Source organism: Sarcophilus harrisii, chromosome 4, assembly GCF_902635505.1.
Source record: "Sarcophilus harrisii chromosome 4, mSarHar1.11, whole genome shotgun sequence".
NCBI lineage: Eukaryota > Metazoa > Chordata > Mammalia > Dasyuromorphia > Dasyuridae > Sarcophilus > Sarcophilus harrisii.
This window is the reverse complement of record NC_045429.1, coordinates 169,363,713-169,384,063: the sequence shown is the minus strand read 5'-3', so window position 1 is coordinate 169,384,063 and position 20,351 is coordinate 169,363,713. Positions and strand designations below refer to the sequence as shown.

Sequence of the window (20,351 nt, the reverse complement as noted above, 5' to 3'; positions counted from 1 at the left end):
TAAAGTTTTTTGAAACATTTAATTCCTTGCCTCTAAAATAACATTATCTTCTTTATGTCTAGAACAAGTCCTTTTTGAGTATTTGGAAAATATGGACTAAATTCATCATAATATTTGGCCATTGGAAAATATTGGGTGGCAGTGGTTTAAATCAAGGATAAAAAGTAATGGAGAGTTTTTAGACATAATACTATTCTTTAGATGTCTATTAATTTTCCTGCAATAAATGTTCACAGGTTTTTTTTCTTCTTCAGATTATGTAGTGATTTCATGCAGCTAAAATTTTCAGCAGATGGAAGCCCTGTTAGAATAACTGTTCTGAGAGTTTCTTCCCATTACAAAAAAAGTACCCTCAATACTTCTAACAGGTGCAACAGTCATATAAATAAAGATTTGCCCAGTCAACCCCAGGTATGGGGGTGATTTAAAAAGAAATGTGGATGAGTAGTAAAAAGTTCTTGTAGGGTATTTCTAAGCCCACAAAGAAAGTCTAAGGTATGGAAAAACTTAAGTAATCTTTGGATTTTCTATACCATTCAACTAATGTTGTATTAACATTAGCAGAATGTAGCAGAAATCATATATTGCAATTTTGAGCTTTATCAGTAGAAGCTTTATATAGAAACATAAAATACAGGGAATGATATAGATATAGAAGAAGGCTTCTTTAAGAAAGTAAGCCTCTCAATGATAAATTTAAGGTACAAAACTATACCTATGTTTTTGTCCAAGTATAGATTTTTTTTTGATTGACTATGCTTGTTATAAAGATTGTGTTTTTCTTTTTATATTTAATATTTTATATTATATATAGGAAGATATTGGAGTAAGGGGATAAGGAGTGTTGCCAAAAAAGAAAAATGAAGGTGAAAAGAAGGATAATTGAAGTACTTTTAAAGATGACATAAAGCTAATACAAACCAGCAAGAAAGCATTGGCATCAATATGTGGAATTTACCACATATTTTTTAAAAAGTAAAGCTATCCTCTCTAGAGATATTTTTTCATATGTAACACTCTTTCTATTCTACTTTATTCTACTTTGTATGTGGGAATATTCCTTCTTTGTGGTGTTTGTTTGAGTTAGAATTAAGGATTAAAAACTAATAGAAAGAGAGGGAAAGGAGAAAGCAATTTTACTGAGCATGAAAGCATTTTTCATGCCCTAAAATGAGTAACTAGTTTCTATTTGCATTAGCTTTACAGATAGATTTATCTTGTATCTATTGCACCAATGCAGAAGTTTATCATTGTCTAGCTTGTGGTCTGTTTTACTAGTTTTAAAACAAGAGCCAGGGTGGGAAGGGTTTTAAAGAACAAAGACCTTTAAAGAAGTATGTGTGATTTCTCATTTTGAATGTAATGAAAGCCAGTTTCTAATATAGTGTTTATTACTCAAAACAAAAGAAGGAATATTCTAAGTATGGTAATGCACATTTGTAATTTCTGCTACTGGGAAGGTGGAAGCTAGTAGATCACTTGAGCTTGAAAATTCTGAGCTACAGTAGGACAAAAGCTGATTTGTCCTCATCAACTAATTCAGTACCAATATGATGAATCCTCAGGATCTGGGGACCACCATGCTACCTAAATGGGGCAAACCAGCCTAGGTCATAAAAGGGAGCAGGTTAAAGTTTCCATGCTGATAAACAATGAAATTAGGTTTTGTGAATGACTGCTGCAATTTCAGTTTGGGCAAGATTATATTTAAAAAAAAAAAAAAGAAAGGCAGGAAGGAAGGAAAGAAGGAAGAAAGGAAGGAAAGAAGAAAGGAGGAAGGAAGGAAGGAAGGAAGGAAGGAAGGAAGGAAGGAAGGAAGGAAGGAAGGAAGGAAGGAAGGAAGGAAGGAAGGAAGGAAGAGAAAGAGGTAAGGTTGGAAGGAGGGAGGAAGAGAAGAAAGAAAGAAATAAAAAAAGAAAGAAAGAAAGAAAGAAAAAAAGAAAGAAAGAAAGAAAGAAAGAAAGGGAAGGAGGGAAGAAGGGAAAGAGGGAAGAAAGGAGCGAGGAAAGGAGGAGAGAACAAACAAGTGAAAGAAGACACAGAGCCTTACTGTGAGGGAGGGAGGAAAGAAGGAAGGAAGGAAGGTTGAAAGGAGGGAAGAAGGGAGGGAGGGAGGAAAGGAAGAAAGAAAGGAAAGGAGGGAAGAAGAGAAAGAGGGAAGAAGAGAAGGAGGGAGGGAAGGTTGGAAGGAGGGAAGAAGGGAGGGAGGGAGGAAAGGAAGAAAGAAAGGGAAGAAAGGAAAGAGGGAAGAAGGGAGGGAGGAAAGGAGGAGAGAACAAACAAATGAAAGAAGACACAGAGCCTTTCTCTCTTTGCCTCAACAACATTAACATACTAAATTGTAAATAAATAGTAGTTGTCATAAAATTATTAGGTAAATTTATCTAAAGTAAGTAAAGTTATTTAAGTAAAATTATTTAAAAGCCCCTCATGCCAAGATTAGGCAATGATTTTTTCAGGTCCAGCAATGAAAATTTACATTGTTAAAGAACAACTGGAAGATCTAAATGAGGTAAGAGCAAAAGAATAGACAACTCCAAGGAAGGTACTAAACAACATGTTAAGCATGTTTTGCTTTCACTTGAGTGGGTAGAACTATGAATCAGGCCAAGATGGTGACAATAGGAAAGAAGTTGCTTCTATCAGTAACAGAGAGAGGGGAATCTAAAAATGGAGAGCACAGAAATGTCTTTCTTGATGAGAGATATTTTAAAGAAAGAACATTTCAATAATACCTCATTAAAAGTGGGTATATTATATATGTGGGTACTAATGTCATAAATCATAAGTAGATATATGAAACAGCAAATGATTTGGGGAGTACATGGATATTATGAGTATTCAAATATATACATACTAAATTATAGTAATGATACCTGCCATACTAAGGAATAATGTTTTTTTTAATTTCCTCATATTGTGTGTGTATGTACATAATATATATATATATATATATATAAATGTGCACATATTCTATATATGTGTATATTATATGTCCACACATATTATAAAAGTTCACACACATTCAGTGTAATACATTTTTTTAAGTTAAAGATTTTTATTTTCAAAATATATACATGGATAAACCTTGTGTTCCAATTTTTGCCCTTTCCCCCTTACTCCCTCCCCAGATGTCAAATGATCCAATATATGTTAAACATGTGTAATTCTTCTATATACAAGTGTAATACACTTCAAATCTTAGCCCCTAATAGGGAAAGGAAGGAAAGAAGGAAGGAAGAGGGAAGGAAGAAGAGAAAGAAAAAAGAAATAAGGAAAGAAAGAATAGGAAATATGAAGAAGGAAAGGAAGAAAGGAAGAATGAATATTTCCTTCCCATTTCCTCTAACATTTCAGTTAAGCTCAGTGGTGCTCCATAATAATGGAATTTTCTTATGAACTCAGTCATCTACCTAAATGTCCTTTTTACCACAACAGTACTTGGGGAATGCCCAAATGCCTACTCATCTTTAAGATTCAAAGTGTGGTTTATTTTATTTTCCCTCTTCCCAATGTGGCCATCTATATGGCTACAACTCCTACCACTCTCCAACCCTTTCCCCGATGTGCTTAGTAAATAAGCAGGATGTTTCCTCTGCCTCCTCAGACAGAAAAAAAAAAAAAAAAAAACCTTGTATGACCCATTAGAACAATTCCTCCTAGAATAGGAGAAGCTTTCAGATGAGCAGATCAATATGGAAGTCAAAAAGAAAGTATACTGGCAACTCATGCCAATAATCTGTGAAAGTTAAATCTTCTCAGGCTTTCTGACAGGATTTAACTCATGGAATCTTTTAAAGAATCAAATCCATTTGATTTACGTTATGCATATAGGGAAAAAATGCCTTGAACTGAGATAAGAAAATGGAAATTTAGCACCTTTTTTCCTCATTTTAAATTTGATTGTCCTAAAAATTATTTTTTAATGATTTTTAAAACTTCATTTTTATAAAATATGTTAGTAACCAGAAGAATCTATAATCTTCATGCCAAAAATGATAATGATAATATTGAGATTATTGACAGTTCTGACATCTACTTAAGTTAGAATCAGAAATCCTCTCCTGAATAGCAGAAAGGAGAAATCATATAGTATAATGAAAGAATGTTGGCGTGGGGAGCCACGGCATCTAAATTATCTTGCCACTAACTTATTGTGTGACTCTGGACAAGATCTAGTGTTTCCCTATATAAAATGGGGACAGAATTACGTGTTTCCTATAAAATAAAAGCATTCCACAAGATTTTAAAAGTCACATAGAGGCATTTTTACCCTTGTCATTCTCCTTCAATACTTTAACACTCCTGGAAAACTTGCCTTTTAACTAATTTAACTTCTAGATTATTCTGAATCAGCAGAGGATTCAGTATGAAAAGGCAGCATAATGTAAGAATCCTGCACATTATTGCACATGTCAAAAATGGAAGCCAGCAATGTTGGAATAGCTATGATAAGACAATCAAACATACACTGTGGATACAGCTGTGAATTGCCCCATAGTGGATTGTCTTTGATCAATAATCTTACTACTTACCACATACTCCAAGAGTATGAGAAAGAGAGGCTCAATATATAATGGAAAATTCATAACAGCACCTTTTGTGGAAGCAAAGAAGTGACTACTCCCTTGGGAATGGCTGAACAAAATGTGTTAATGAATGTAATTGAATATCATCATGCAAAAGGATCTGAACAAATTCAGAAAAAACAGGGCAAGATTTTATGAATTGATAGAAAATAAAATAAGCAGACTCAGAATATATATATGCAATAATATAAATGAAATGAATATGAAAAAGAACCAAACACTGCATAACTGCAGTAATATGTCATTGCTCTCTTTAGCAGAGATATATGCTTTCAGACATGGTTATTGTATCAGGTGTTTTTTCTTAGATTTTTTTTTTTCTGTGCAATGTTTGGTTCTATTTTCGAGTAATGAGGGGTGGAGTTGGATATATCTAAAAATGACTGATATATATGAAAATGTGTGATCAACAAAACAAAGAAGGAAGCCTTACTTGGACATATAAGAAATCTATGTTTCAATTCCTACTTTCACATGATGCAGTCTTGGATAGGTCATCTAACTCTTCTGAGTCTCAGTTTATAAAAAGGAAAAGGAATGCTTACTCTCACAGACACATTCTGAGGAAGGTATTTTGTAAACCTTAAGACACTATAAAGATGTGAATTTTATTCTGGTGGAAAAATAAGCAATTTTTTAACATGCTGATGTTTCAAAACTGTTTTCTGTATAGCCTGTTCCTTCAAAAATCACCCTGTTGATATGCTCCATGGTTCTGCATAAGATTTCTTGCTCAGCCATGTCCTCTTAAGGGAATTGCATGACAGAATATGAGCAGGACCAAATCAGAGCCACAAAGTTTTCATTCATGCCTAGATACATGGACACTCCATTGGGAATTTCTACCTTGTGAGATCAATCCATTTTGGTTTTATAGATGTAGTCAGATTATGTACTGGGAGGGTTAAAATAAAATCAATACATCCTCATCATTTAGTCTTTACAAGATCACATCAGGGGCTTCCCATTTACCTTTAGCAACTATGTCAATTGTTAGCATCTTGAAACAGAAAAAATATATACCTAGGGTTATATCTATATTTTGAAATTAAAAGTTTCTCCAAGAATTTAAATTTAACAAACATTATCAAGCACCTATGATATGTTGGGACCTATATTAGGCAAAAAATAAAATAGGTCCTATTTTCAAAAAGCTTGTGTTCAATGTGGAGTAGGAATACTACCTTAATACAAGTAAATATGAAAGTATATAAATGTAATTTCATGAGGGAGAAAAGGCTAATATCTGTGAGAATCACACAATTAGAGAGTATGAGGTGGCATCTAGTCCATACTTTGAGAAAATTAGGAAACAAAAGGGAAGAAATGAAATCTGGCTCAGGGAATGGGGGAAAGATAACTTGTTTATTGACACTACATGGAATTAAATATAAAAATGTTGACTTCTGCTGATCCTCTGAAATATGAAATTTAATTTGGGCTAAATAAGGATTTCAAGAATAGAGTATCTGTTAATAAAATAAATGTTCATTTAATATGTATTATTTCTATCAGTTTTCATTGATAAGGGCTCTAGATCATATGAGTTTAGCAGTAATTAACTCTTAGAAATTTTCAAGTATTCTGTATCCATCACTAGGCATTCAATAAATAATTTGACTTACTAGTATAGCAAAGGAAGAAAGGAAGGGACAGAGAGGTAGAGGAAGAGACAAAGAGAGAGAGAGAGAGTGTAAAACACACAGAGACACACAGAGAGAGACAGACAACACCAAGACAGAGAAAGAAATTCAGAAATAGAGGCAGGGAGGGATATGGGGAGAAGAAGGGAGAGAGAGGAGAGGGGGAGAGAGAGACAGATTTAGGGAAAGACAGAAGAGACAGAGAAGGAGAGGAGGGAGAGGAAAAGAGGATGAGAGAATGAGAGAGAAAGAGAGAGAGAGAGGGAGAGAGAGAGAGAGAGAGAGAGAGAGAGAAAGAGAGAGAGAGAGAGAAAGAGAGAGAAAGGATGCTTTAAATCAATCCCTCCATTTTACAGTTAAAAGAATTAAAGATAAATTTTGTTACAATTCTGTTAATTAAAATTCTAATTCATCACAGTACCTTTCCTTGTCAATTTCTCATTCCTTTCTAATGTGAATTTACTCTAATAAGATGTAAAAAAAAAAAAAAAAAGTGTTATATGAAGTCTGAGACTATTTTTGAATTCAGGTCTTGTGATTCCAGGTCCACTGTTCTATTTACTTTATCTTGTAGCTGCTCCTAGTACTTAGCCTCATGATCTGGAATTCAAGTTGCATGTATGTTTTAAGTTTATAGCATTTATATATCAGGGACAAGTAAAAGACTCAGTAGATAAAGTATTCAGCCCAAAATCAGAAAGACCTGAATTCAAACCTGTCTTCAGACATCTACTAGCTGTGTATCCTGGGCAACTCATTTAACTCTATTTGGCTCAATTTTTTCATATGTAAAATGAACTGGAAAAGGAAATGCCAAAAAGTCCATAATCTTTGCTAAGAAAAGCCCAAATGGAGTCATAAAGAATCAGATGGACTAAAAAATGACTGAACAACCACAATTGAATCAGAGTCTTCATTTTTCTCGTAGTTACATGTGTCTCTTGTTCAAGGGCTACATATTTTGCTGCTGAGGACTCTAAGTGACCCCATGTCATCCCGCATTTTTGTAAACTTAGTTCAAAAGAAAGAATGCTATATTTGGAGTTATTGTCAGTACCAAGCTGGAAGAGACATCACAGACCTTCTGTCCAAACCTCATATTTACAGATAAGGAAATTCAAGATCAGGAAAGCTAAGACATTTATTCAAGACGACCAACGTATTAAGTTTTACAGAAAGGATTTGAAAGCAGATTCTCTAACTCTAGAGTTGGTACTCATTTACTGCACTATGCTGAGTAAGGCTTGGATATGATTCCCAGCCTTATTGCTTCAAATCCTAGATTTTAGGCAAAATTCACTCTGTACCTGTTGTGTTTTTTTTTTTTTTTTAATGAAGGTTAGATTAAAAATGAAGGACTAGATTGTTTTATTTGTATACATATTATCTCCCCTATTGGATTCCTTGAGAACAGGAACTATCTGTCATTTTTTTTTTTTATCTCCCGGTCTTAGCATAGTGCTTGGCACACAGTAGGTACCTAACAAATTTTTATTTCTGGATAGACTGCCTCCAACATTCTGTCCAATTATGTTTATGAATCTATGCATTCCCCCTGAATTAAGAGTATAGTCTGTGATCATGGAATCATCCATTAAAAAAAATAGATTCTAACCTAAGAATAAGAATAAAGCCAATTGGCCCTTTTTGGAACTGGAACTAGGATCCCTCCAGTTTCTTAGTTATAGCCTAAAAGTTACTTTTGACCTTTTTTTAAATCAGCACCTTCTTCCTCCTTTGTCAAGGAAGGACTTTGTCAAGTCCTATTGTCTCTCTATATGTATTAATTCTTATCTCTAACTTGTCTTCCTTCCCATTACAGCCATCTTAATTCATGTCCTTATTATTTCATTTAGATTATCAGAGCTTTAATTTAGAATCCTTCTATCTGTGGCAAATTCAGTAGGTGATGGGGGGAGTAAAAGGGATGCCAGGATGAAATTTAACCATTGGTAAAAATCATATCAAGAGAGGGAATTTAGAGAATTTAACCTTCCTCTCCCAAGGAGGGTGATGGATGGAGCAGGTCCTGAGAGAAGAATTCCATTATAATGAAATCCTATTACTGATGGCTTGGGGGTGGTTATGCCATGTAGCTGTATAGGTTAAAGAGGACCAAAAATTCAAATATGAGGACAGCAGTCTTTGAAGGGAGGATATGTGCCTCTCTACAGGTCAATATTTTGGTATAAAGCCCTATTGAACTAGAAAAATTCTATTGGTCTATTATATTAATCTTATAAATGGTATTTCTGTTTTGAGTTGATTCCCCACTCCATTTTATTTTTCACATCCAAGTAATTTTCTTATGATGACAAAATGATTGATTATCAAATCACTTGTCTTGAATTTTTTCAGTGATATTTCATTGTATATTAAATTTCTTGATCATAATGATCAAGGATCTCCACAGTGCTTTGATTTTTCCATCATACTTTTTGTCTCTTATTCTCATAATGTACATCTCTTTTTCATGCCTTTGCTTATGTAGATTGCCACCTCTCTTGCCCCAACCCAATTGTGATAGATTCTCCTTCTTTCCACCATCCCAAGTATTGAATTTCCTTCTTTCTTTCAAAGTCTGACTTCAATGCCATTTCCTCCAAGAAGCCTTCCTTTACTCTTTCCTCTATTACACAAGAGAAAAGAGACCTCCAGTCCTTTTCTCTAGCACTTTTTTTTGGTTCTGCTTTATACTGATCTCTTTCTACCATTCTACCATACTTAGCAGACTATGTGTTTATGTGTGTGTATGTGCATGTATATAAGTGTATGTATTTGTATTCATGCACTTATACATACAATCTAAAACCTTTTTCTTCCCCCCCCCCCCCCCCGTTTCCTCATTTTCCCAGACAATTATTTGACTTTAACTCTTTGTTTAAGTGGGCCTCTGCTTCCAAGATGGAGGGTGAACTGTCAGAAATACTTCTAGGGACCTATAAATTTTCAGTTCTTTCAAGATAGTATGAGAGGTGTTTACTCTTCTCCTGGCCTGTGCTTTATTCTGTGAGTGACCACAAGTACTCTCTTTTGTCCTAAAACTGTGAAAAAAGTCCCCACTCCATTGTGTTGCTAAGCTCTGGTATGCTAGTGCCCCCCTTCACCCTGGGACTGCCACCCAAAATCCACATATGGTCAAAATGTCAGAGTCCTACCTCATTGCTACCAAAGAGAACCCTTGTAATATCCTTGTAACCAATTGTTCAATCCCCTTACTGTTTGTGGGCTAAAAGGTCTGGAAATTATCACTGCTGCTGCTGCTGATTCAGTTGCTCTAAGGCTTGTTCCTGGTTTGCTAGGACCAGTCTGTACTGGCTCAGCTTGTGGTAGACTAAGCTCCTCTCTCACCTGGGTACAACAAGTTTTTTTTGCTGACCGAAGTTGTCCTGAACTGGAAATTTGTTTTACTCCATCTTTTTGTGAGCTCTGTCATCCTAAAATCTGTTTAGAGTCATTTTGTAAAAGGAAGAGTTTGGGAGAAAGCTTAAGCAAGTCCTTCCTTTGTCATGTTAGCTTCCCTTTTGATTATTTAGACTATCAAAAATGCTTTAAAAGTTTTGCTCCCTTCAGATTTTCTGGAAAATATGGTTAATATATGTAGTCTTTTGTAAAAAAAAAAAAAAAAAAAAAAAAAAATCTTAGGCTGTAACCTGTGGTTTGCCAATAAAGTTCATTTCACACACATACACACACACACACAATGAAATCAAGATCATAAATTCAATTCAGCAAAACATTTAATAAGTATGTGTATTTTGGTAAAAACAAATTGGTCTCAGGCCATGGAAGAGCTCAAAAAGGATTTTAAGAATCAAGTAAGAGATGTAGAAGAAAAATTGAGAAAAGATAGTGATGCAAGAAATTTGCATCAACAGCTTAGTAAAAGAGACACATCAAAAAAAAAATTGAAGAAAATAACACTTAAAAAAACAGACTAGGCTAAATGGTAAAAGAGGTACAAAAAAAGCCAATGGGGAGAAGAATGCTTGAAAAAGCAGAATTTGCCAAGTGGAAAGAGAGGCACAAAAATTCACTGAAACAAAAAATTCTTTAAAAATAGAATTGGATAAATGAAAAAGGAAGCACACAAGCTCACTAAAGAAAATAATTCCTTGAAAATCAGAATTGAGAAAATGGAAGCTAATGACTGTGAGAAATTAAGAAACAATAAAACAAAACCATGGGAGGGAAAGACAATGTGAAATATCTCATTGGAAAAACAATTGATCTGGAAAATAGATCCAGGAGAGACAATTTAAAAAATTATTGTGCTACCTGAAATCCATGATAAAAAGAGCCTAGACATCATCCCTCAAAATCAATTTGGAACTGTGCCCAAAGGGCTATAAAACTCTGCATATCTTTTGATTCCACAATGCCACTACTAGATCTGAATCCCAAAGAAATAATTAAAAAAAAGAGAAAAGAATCTATATGTATAAAAATATTTATAGAAGCTTTTTTGTGGTGGCAAAAAATCCCTGAAAATTGAGGGGATGCCTATCAATTGGCTGAACAAATTGTGTTATATGAATGAATTAGAATACTATTGTTCTATAAAAAATAACGAGCGGGTAGACTGCAGAAGAATCTAGAAAGACTTACATGCTGAATGAAATGAGAAGAGCCAGAAAATATTGTATATAATAATATCAACATAGTGTGGATGATCAATTTTGATAGACTTATCTATTCTTAGCAATCCAATGATCTAAAACAATTCCAAAAGAATCATGATGGAAAATCCAGAGAAATAGCAATAGAGTCTGAATGCAGATGGAAGTATATTATTTTCCTTTTTGTTTGTTTGTTTTTTCTTCTTCATAGTTTTTCCCTTTTGTTCTGATTCTTCTTTCACATCATGACTAATGTGGAAATATGTGGAAGATGATTGTACATGTATAATCTAAAACAGCTTGATTACCATCTTGGGTAGGGGGAAGGAGAGGAAAAAAATAGAAGTAAAAATCTTATGAAAATAAATGTTAAAAACTATCTTTACATGTATTTGGAAAAATAAAATACAAAGGGGGTGGAGAGAAATTAGTAAGAAAAACTGCCCTGATATTCTAAAATCAGAGGATAAAAGAAATTAAAAGAGTCTACTGATCATCTCCTGAAAGAGATCCCAAAATTAAAACTCCCAGGACTTCATAGACAAATATAGCTCACAGTCAAAATTACATACGATTTAGTATCTTCTACATAATGGATAAGCAATCTTGGAATAATATTCCAGAAGGCAAAGAAAATAAGATTACAATCAAGAATCACCTACCCAGCAAAACTGAGTATAATCCTTCATGAGAAAAAAAAAGGTATTCAATGAAATAGAGGATTTTCAATCTTTTCTGATGAAAAGATCAAAACTGACTATAAAAAGGAAATCATAAGAGATTTAATAAGATTAAAGTTTTTATATTCCTATATGGTAAGATGATACTTGTTACTTAAGAATTTTCTAATTATGAGGGCAGTTAGGAGGATACAGAGGGGGAACAGATAGATGAGAGTTAAAAGTAAAGGGTAATATCTTTAAAAAAAATTAAGCTGTGAGAGAAATATATTGGGAGAAAGGGAGAATTAGAACGGAGCAAATTATCTCACATAAAAAAAAAACTTTTAAAGTGGAGGGGAAAATGAGGGAGGTGAAGGAAAGTAAGTGAACATTACTCTTATCGGAATTGGCTCAAAGCAGGAATAACATACACACTTAATTGGGTATAGGAATCTTGCCCTGTAGAAAGGTAGGAGGGGAAGAAGATAGGGGAAGAGGTGGTAGAATGGAAGGAAGATTTGGGGAGAGGTAATCAGAAGCAAAAACTTTTGAAGAACAGGGTAAAAAGAAGGAGGGAGAGAGGGAGGAGAGACAGAGACAGAGACAGGGAGAGAGAGACAGAGACACAAAAAGAGAAAATAAACAGGTTTAGGGGGGATAGGATGGAGGGGAAAACAGTTTGCAATTTTTGAAGCAAGTTTCTCTGATGGAGATTTCATTTCTCAAACATAATTTAAAAAAAAGAGAGAGAGAATCATGCCCCAATCGATAACTGATCAAAAGATATAGTTTTCATATGAAATAATCTAAGCTATCTATAGTTATGCATGAAAAATGCTCTAATTCACTATTGATTAGAGAAATGCAATTTAAAGTAATTTTGAAATACTACTTCATATCTATTAAATGGCTAACAGAACAAAAATGAAAAATGAAATGACGGAATGTAGGGGAAATTAGACATTAATGTACTGTTGGTGGAATTGTGAGCTGATTCAACCATTCTGGGGCAATTTGGAAATATGCCCAAGGGATAATAAAACTGTGAATACACTTTGACCTGGCAACACCACCACGAAGTCTATATCCCAAAAGAGAAAGAAAAAAAAGGAAAAGGTCCTATAAAGATAAAATTATTTATAGTAACTCTTTTCTGGAGGCAAAAAATTGGAAATTGAGGGGATGCCCATCAGTTGGGGAATAGCCGAACAAATTGTGACATGTGACTACAATTGAATACTATTCTGCCATAAAAAATTATGAACAGAATGCTCTCAGGGAATCTTAGAAAGACTGATGCAAAATGAAATATATTTGTACAAAGTAAGAGCAATATTGTAAGATGATCAGTTGTGAACAACTTTGCTTTTGTCAGCAATACAATGATCTAAGACAACTCTGAAGGACTTGTGATGGAAAAATGCTATTCATCATCAGAAAAAGAGCTGATGGTATCTGAATACAAATTGAAGCATACTTTTTCACTTTTTTTTTCTTCAGGTTTTTTCACCTATATTTTTATGACATGACTATTATAGAAATATTTTGCATGACTATGCATGTATAACCTATATCAAATTGCTTACCTTCTCAATGTGGGGGAGTGGAGAGTGTTGAAGGGAGAGAATTGGAATTTAAACTTTTAAAAGCAAATGTTAAAAATATTTTTACATATATCTGGGGAAAAATAAAATACTGATTTTTTAAAAAGAATCTAAATAATTTCTCTTGTTGACAATATTTCTAAGAACCCACAATGGAATCCATAATTATCCTTTTTCATTGTTTAAATCTAAGTTCTGATTGTCAGAATTTTTTTCATTTTTTAATCATGATTCTGTGGAATGATATTCTGAAATAAAGTTAAATAAACTTTAACAGAACATTTGCTTGCATGCACATTTGAATCAAAATTTTATCATTATTCCAGATAGGAAGATTTGGCGCTACATAATAAGATTGCAAATACATTTCAGAAAATGCCAAAGAAACAAAACTCTTTATAACGTTCAATCACCTATCACAATCCACTAGAATGTGAGATCCTGGAAAGCAAGGAATGTCTTTTTTGCTTCTTTGTATCCCTTGTTCTTAGCAGGCACCTAGTAGACACTTTCTAACCACTTATTGACTGATGGCTAGACATCTTATTCTAAAAAACAATTCTATTTCCTTGCCTTCCATCATCAAGGTGTACTCCACACAAATTAGCATTATCTGGTCCTTTCAGCAGGTACATGGCATCTTCTCTTCCAAAACTGTTGAAACTGTTACTTTAAAGAATTCTCATATGATCCTCTTAATCTTTCCCTTCTGATCCCTTTTTGTTCAAAGTGCAAGAATGGTGGTTACATACCTTTTCTCCTTGACACTTTTTTTTTTTTGTTAGAAGGAAAGTTCAGCTTACCTTGGAAATAGATGCCTGATTGGATCTGAAGGACTCTTGGGAGGGTTCTGGGATTCAGAGAGTGGATGAATTCTTGAAGAGTGGATGTCATTGCTGACCCAGGTTAGTCACTTGGTACCACACAATCTAAAGCTGTCAAGAGTCACTTCATGGCAGTTAGAATCTGAGCCATCTCTTTACACACATTGAACTATGGGGGTGGGGAACCCATAAAGGAAGGTGCTAAAACTTCTTCATTGTCCTCATTGTGGTCTACATTTCCTTCCAACACTAAAGTAACACAGGATGGGGGCGGGGTGAGGGAGTCTAAACAGCTGCCACAGAATGAGAATGCCAAGTATGGTTTTCCTTGCTTATGGCTTCCCCAGGTGTCTTTTTGCAGCTTAGACAAAACTGTTTGTGGTCAAAGCTGCAGGTGAAAAGACTACCTGAACAGAAGGAGAATGTGATCTCTGAATCTAAACTAAGATGTAAAACTGTGTTATTATGTGGTCCATTTTACAGAGACTTTCTAGTTGATTACTTATTTGGCCCTATTTGACTGCATTGTATGTGTCTCACTATATCAACTGATGGTATAAGTAAATGAGGAACTTAAATTCCTAGTCTGTATGTGAACATGCTATATTAGATGATCTCTAAATCTGTTAATTCTCAATCTTGTTTTTGTAACCATTTTCACAAAGACTTTCTTCTGACATGAGACTAGGATATACTTTAGATTTCTCAATTATTTATCTCCATTACTTTCTCATCAAATCACTTGTGAATTTCCTATTTTATGTCACCTAGTGTGACAGAAACTAACCCATCTTGCAAGAACACAGCTCAAATAATGAATGAGTTTATTTAAAGGCTAGAGATCACATCAGAGCTCTTATTAAGAAAAAATGCCTAAGGGTGACAACTTTCACCAAGTAGTCTGGTTTCAGTCAGTTTGAAAGAATTACCGTGGAGATGATACCACAAGAACTTTTCTTCCCCTCCCAACCCCCACCTTATCACTCTTTTACAGTTACCACCAGCTAACTGCACCATGCCATCCTCCTTGTAGCCCCTATCTCCTACTCCATCACTATGTACACAGATTGTGCTTTCTACAGCAGCTAATAATGCTATACATTACCACTTCATATCACTAAACTCCATCATGGTCCTCTCAGTCATAGCACTTTGTGAAAGCTCCCTTAAGCTTCTTGTAAATGAGGGCAGAGATCTTCCATTGTTTGATATGATATTCTATCTATAATGTTATTTGTATTGCTATTCTCCTTATTTCTCAGAAGAAAGTATAACCAATCTTTATTTCAGGGAAACAGGTTGCTGTGAAGTTCCCATAGATAAAGAATGCTTCAGAATCCCTCATAAATTAAAATATAGGTCAAAAACTCATAAACAGGTAAGTAGCGAGGTGGGTAGGACAATATACATGGAGTCAGGAAGATCTGAGTTCAAATCCAGATTTAGATAGTTACTAGCAATGTGACCTGGGGAAATCACTTAAATTCAATTTGTCCAAGTTTCCTTTTCTGTGAAATGGGGATGATAACAGGGTCATCATTCTTTTAGGGTTTTTGTGAGGATAAAATGATATTTGTGTAAAATGTTTTTAAACCTTAAAGTAACCAAAAATTCTCTCTATAATTATAGCTGAAACCTCCCCTTCCTCATAGCATATTTCTTATCGCTTCTGCCATGTAACAAGAAGTTTCCCAAGGACTGGCATTGTAACTCTTCTTGCATCCTACAAGCAAATTTCCTTCTTTAATGCCTTGTTATCTGAGAGTGGCTTTCACAGCCTTAGCCATGTCCCCATCATCTAATCATTGAAACCCCTTTCTGCATTACTTTTTCCTATGAGTCTAAGGGTTTGGAAATGCACCTCAATTTTTTTCCTCTCCTATTGCCCCCCAATACCCTGCGATTCTTCTTGGCAGTGTTATTGAAATTACCTGGGCTGCTTATAAAGCATCTAGGGAAGAATGACTAGAGACAAACATGTATTTGCCCTCTTGGAAAAAAGAAGGAAGGAAGAAAGGAAGGAAAGAAGGAAGGAAGGAAGGGAGGGAGGGAGGAAGGAAAGGGAATGAAGGAAGGAAAAGAAATATCAACTGAATATCATTTTTTCCCCTAAAGGATTATATTCAGTGTTGTTGGGTAGGCGATTCATTACTAGTTCCTCTGCTCTTTAAAATATCATATTCCAATCCCTCTAATTCTTTAATGAAGAAGTTGCTCAATCTTGTGTTATCCTAAGTGTATTTTTTTCTTTCTGCTTGTAATATTTTCTCCTTACCCTGGGAACTTTGGAATTTGGCTATAATATTCCTGGGAATTTTCATTTTGGTATCTGTTTCAGGAGGTGATCAGAAGATTTTAAAAGTTCAATTTTATCTTCTGGTTCTAAAATATTGTTTCCCTTGATAATTTCTTGAAAGATGATATCTAAATTCTTTTGCTGCTCATGGTTTTCAGGTAGTATAATAATTCTTAAATTACATCTTCTTGATCTATTTTAAGCTCAATTGTTTTTCAAATGAAATACTTCATATTATCTTGTATTTTTTAATTTTTTAATTTTGTTTTATTGTTTCTTGATGCCTCATGGAGTTACTTTCTTCCTTTTCTAATATTTAATATTCTTGCTTCTAATATTTAAGATATTATTTTTGACTTTTTTAGCCTCTTGTTTTTCATTTGGCAAATTCTATTTTTTATTTTTTCAAACATATATATTGACAATTCTTCAACATTAGCCTTTTCAAAACCTTATGTTCCAATTTCCCCCCTTTCTCCCACCCCCTTCCCTAGATAGCAAATACTCCAATATATGTTAAACATGGTAGAAATATGTTAAATCCAATATATGCATACATATTTATACAATTATCTTGCCACACAAGAAACATCAAATCAAACCACAAAAAAGAGAATCAAAATAAAATGCAAGCAAACAACAACAAAAAGAGTGAAAATGCTATGTTGTGAAGTACACTCAGTTCCCACGGTCCTCTCTCTGGGTGTAGATGGCTCTCTTCAATACTAAACAACTGGAACTGGTCTGAATTATCTCATTATTGAAAACAGCCACATCCATCAGAATTGATCATAATATAATCTTCTTGTTGTCATGTATAATGATCTCCTGGTTCTGCTCATTTCACTTAGCATCAATTCATGTAAGTCTCTCCAGATCTCTCTGAAATCATCCTTCTGGTCATTTCTTATAGAACAATAATATTCCATAATTTATTCAGCCATTCTTCAATTGATAGGCATCCATTCAGTTTCCAGTTTCTTGACACCACAAAAGGCAAATTCTATTTTTAAGGCAGATTTTCTTCAGTATTTTGTGAACTTTTTAAAATTAAGCTATTGACTCCCTTTTCATAAATTTCTCATCTTATCATTTCTCTTCTCAATTTTTCTTCTATTTCTTTTATTTGACTTTTAAAAGAACTTTTTGAATTTTTCCAAATATTTGGCATGGTTGGGATAAGTTGAGTCTTTGAATGTAGCCTTTTTGACTTTGTTGTCTTCTTCTGAATTTGTGTTCTGATTTTCCCTGTCACCACAGTAACTTTCTGTCTTCTTCTTCTTCTTCTTCTTCTTCTTCTTTTCTTTTCTTCTTCTTCTTCTTCTTCTTCTTCTTCTTCTTCCTTCTTCTTCTTCTTCTTCTTCTTTTCTTCTTCTTCTTCTTTTCCTCTTCTTCTTTTTCTTCTTCTTCTTCTTCTTTTCTTCTTCTTCTTCTTCTTCTTCTTCTTCTTTTCTTTTCTTCTTCTTCTTCTTCTTCTTCTTCTTCTTTTCTTTTCTTCTTCTTCTTCTTCTTCTTCTTCTTCCTTCTTCTTCTTCTTCTTTCTTCTTCTTCTTCTTCTTCTTCTTCTTCTTCTTCTTCTTCTTCTTCTTCTTCTTCTTCTTCTTCTTCTTCTTCTTCTTCTTCTCATTTTTCCCAGACTATTTCTTAATTATTAACTTTATGCTAAGTAAGGCACTGCTAATGGTTTGGAGAAAATAGTGTACCTCAAAAAAAAAAAAAAACAACAGGATTTTTGTGCAACTGTTTTCAGAGCTAGGTCTGAGTGTTTGTAAGTTTTCAATTATTTCAAGGTGACATGATTTATGGGCAGGTTCATTTACTATTCCTTTGGCCTTTACTTAAGACGTTACTGGAAGTCATAAAGACTATGTAGGTTCCTAGATAACAAAAAGGGAACTTATAAGAGGAGAAAACAGGAATTTTCCTAACTTTCTGGGGTACAATTTGAAACCTTTGTGTGCCTTTTGTTGTGAAGTAAAATTTGTTTTAAATGTCAATTTTATAAATCAGTAAGAATAATATGGAAATTGGGTAGGGAGGACTAATGCTGCTTTTGAGGAATTTAGGATATTGGCATTTCAGTTTTCATTTGAATGAGAGGAAAAGAACCAGAGAAGTTTAACGGCCCCCAAATTTTATCCAGGATCTTTGTGTTAGGAGGAAGATTGTGTCACAAGGCCATATATTTTCTTCATTTTATGAACCATGCATGATTTCAGTTGGTCAGAAAGCACTTATTTAGTGCCTACTATGTGCTATAGCTAAGCTATACCATGCTAAGCTCCAAGATACAAAGAAACAAAATATAGACAATCTGCTTTCAGAGAACTCATACTCTAATTGGTAAACAATTATGAATAAATTTCTTATAAGAGTTGTTTTGAAGATCAAATGAGATCAAATGTTTAAAGTGCCTGACAAAATAGGTACTTAATAAATAATTGCTCCCTTCTACCTGGAGATCTTCTGCCATGATTTCCACCCTTATGATCTTTTCCTTCTATAATGTATGAGTTTCATGCAGCTCAGTAACTAACTTCTTGTATGGATTAAACTATTCATGTCTTCTCTCCAGTCTCATAGAATAATAGGATCATTTTTGTTGTTTAATTGTTTTCCAGTTGTGTTCAACTCTGCTTGACCCTACCTGGAGTTTGTTTGTTTTTTGCTAAGACAATTGGGATTAAGTGACTTGCTTAGGGTCACACAGCCAAGAAGTGTTAATTGTCCGAGTCAAATTTGAACTCCGGTCCTCCTAACTTCAGGGCTGGTGCTCTATCCACTGAGTCACCTAACTGCCTCTGGAGTTTTCTTGACAAAGACATTGGATTGTATAAGAAATAATGACCAGGATGATTTCAGAAAAGCCTTGAAAGACTTACATGAACTGACGCTAAATGAGGTGAATAGAACCAAGAAAACATTATGCACAGCAACAACAAGATTAAGTGATGATCAACTCTGATGGACTTGGCTCTTTTCAACAATGAGGAATTCCACTACTTATGATGGAAAGGGCCATATGCATCCAGAGAGAGAACTATGAAAACTGAATATGGATCAAGGCACAGTATTTCCCCATTTTTGTTGTTGTTGTTTGTGTGTTTTTTTTTAACCTTGTGGTTTTATTTTCACCTTTTGATCTGATTTTTCTTTTGCTTTATTGAAGAATATGAAATGTGTTTAGAAAAATTATAATATATAGATTGATTATAGATATATAATTATATATAATATTATATCTAATATTATAATATATCTAATATTATAATTATATATCTATACAATTTAGAAAAATTTGGAACACAAGGTTTTGCAAAGGTGAATATTGAAAATTATATTTGTATGTATTTGGGAAAAATAAAAAGTTATTTTAAAAGAAATTGAATTGATTCAGCATTTCCATCTACAATTCATTTTACAGATAAGAAAACAGGCAAATAGGGTAACTCACCCACAATCACATAGTTATCATGTCTGAGGCCAGATTTGAATTCTCAAGGTGTCTTCCTGATATCAGGTCTGGTGCTCTATTCATTACAACACTTATAGGATGGTAGCATCTCTCAAATATGTCCCCTTCTCTCCTAGACCCTGTCACCACTCCAATGAATGCCCTCATTACCTAATGGCTGGACTATTGCAGAGGCCTGTTGGTGAATCTGCCTGTTTCACTGAGGATCAAGAGTTCATGGATTTAATTTGGAAAGGTATTTGGAGGATATCTCCTCTATCTTTCATGTTTTACAGATAAGGAAACTGAGACCAAATGAGAATAAATGATTGACTCCACAGGTAGTAGAAAGTGTCAATGACTGGATTAAATCAAAGTTCCATGACTCCCAGCTCAACAACCTTATTAATGCAACAAAATGCTTCAGTTTCCCTTTTGGGGAAAAAACAAAACAAAAAAAAAAAACTGATATTTTCTATAGACCCTTTTGGTCACAGTCAGGTTGGGATAGTGGGGACATTAGCTTAACATTTAGGTTGCTTTGGTAAACAGAGGCTTAACCAGACAACTCAAAGTCTACTCAACTAAACAAGTCAGGTCTGGTAAACACAATAGGAGTTAGGAGGAGATTAAGGGAGAATAGAAGCTTAACTTACATGG

General features: G+C 34.2%; 1 protein-coding gene across 1 annotated transcript in view; it reads right to left on the bottom strand.

Annotated features, from left to right (window-relative positions):
* Nucleotides 1-14,147, bottom strand: part of THEMIS (thymocyte selection associated) — a 104,647-nt gene extending 90,500 nt beyond the window's left edge. Inside the window, exon 1 of the mRNA XM_031964295.1 lies at nucleotides 13,921-14,147. Coding sequence (XP_031820155.1) covers nucleotides 13,921-14,011 — 91 coding nt within the window. The 5' untranslated portion in view covers nucleotides 14,012-14,147. The remainder of the gene's footprint in view (nucleotides 1-13,920) is intronic.
* Between the last annotated feature and the right edge of the window lie 6,204 nt (nucleotides 14,148-20,351).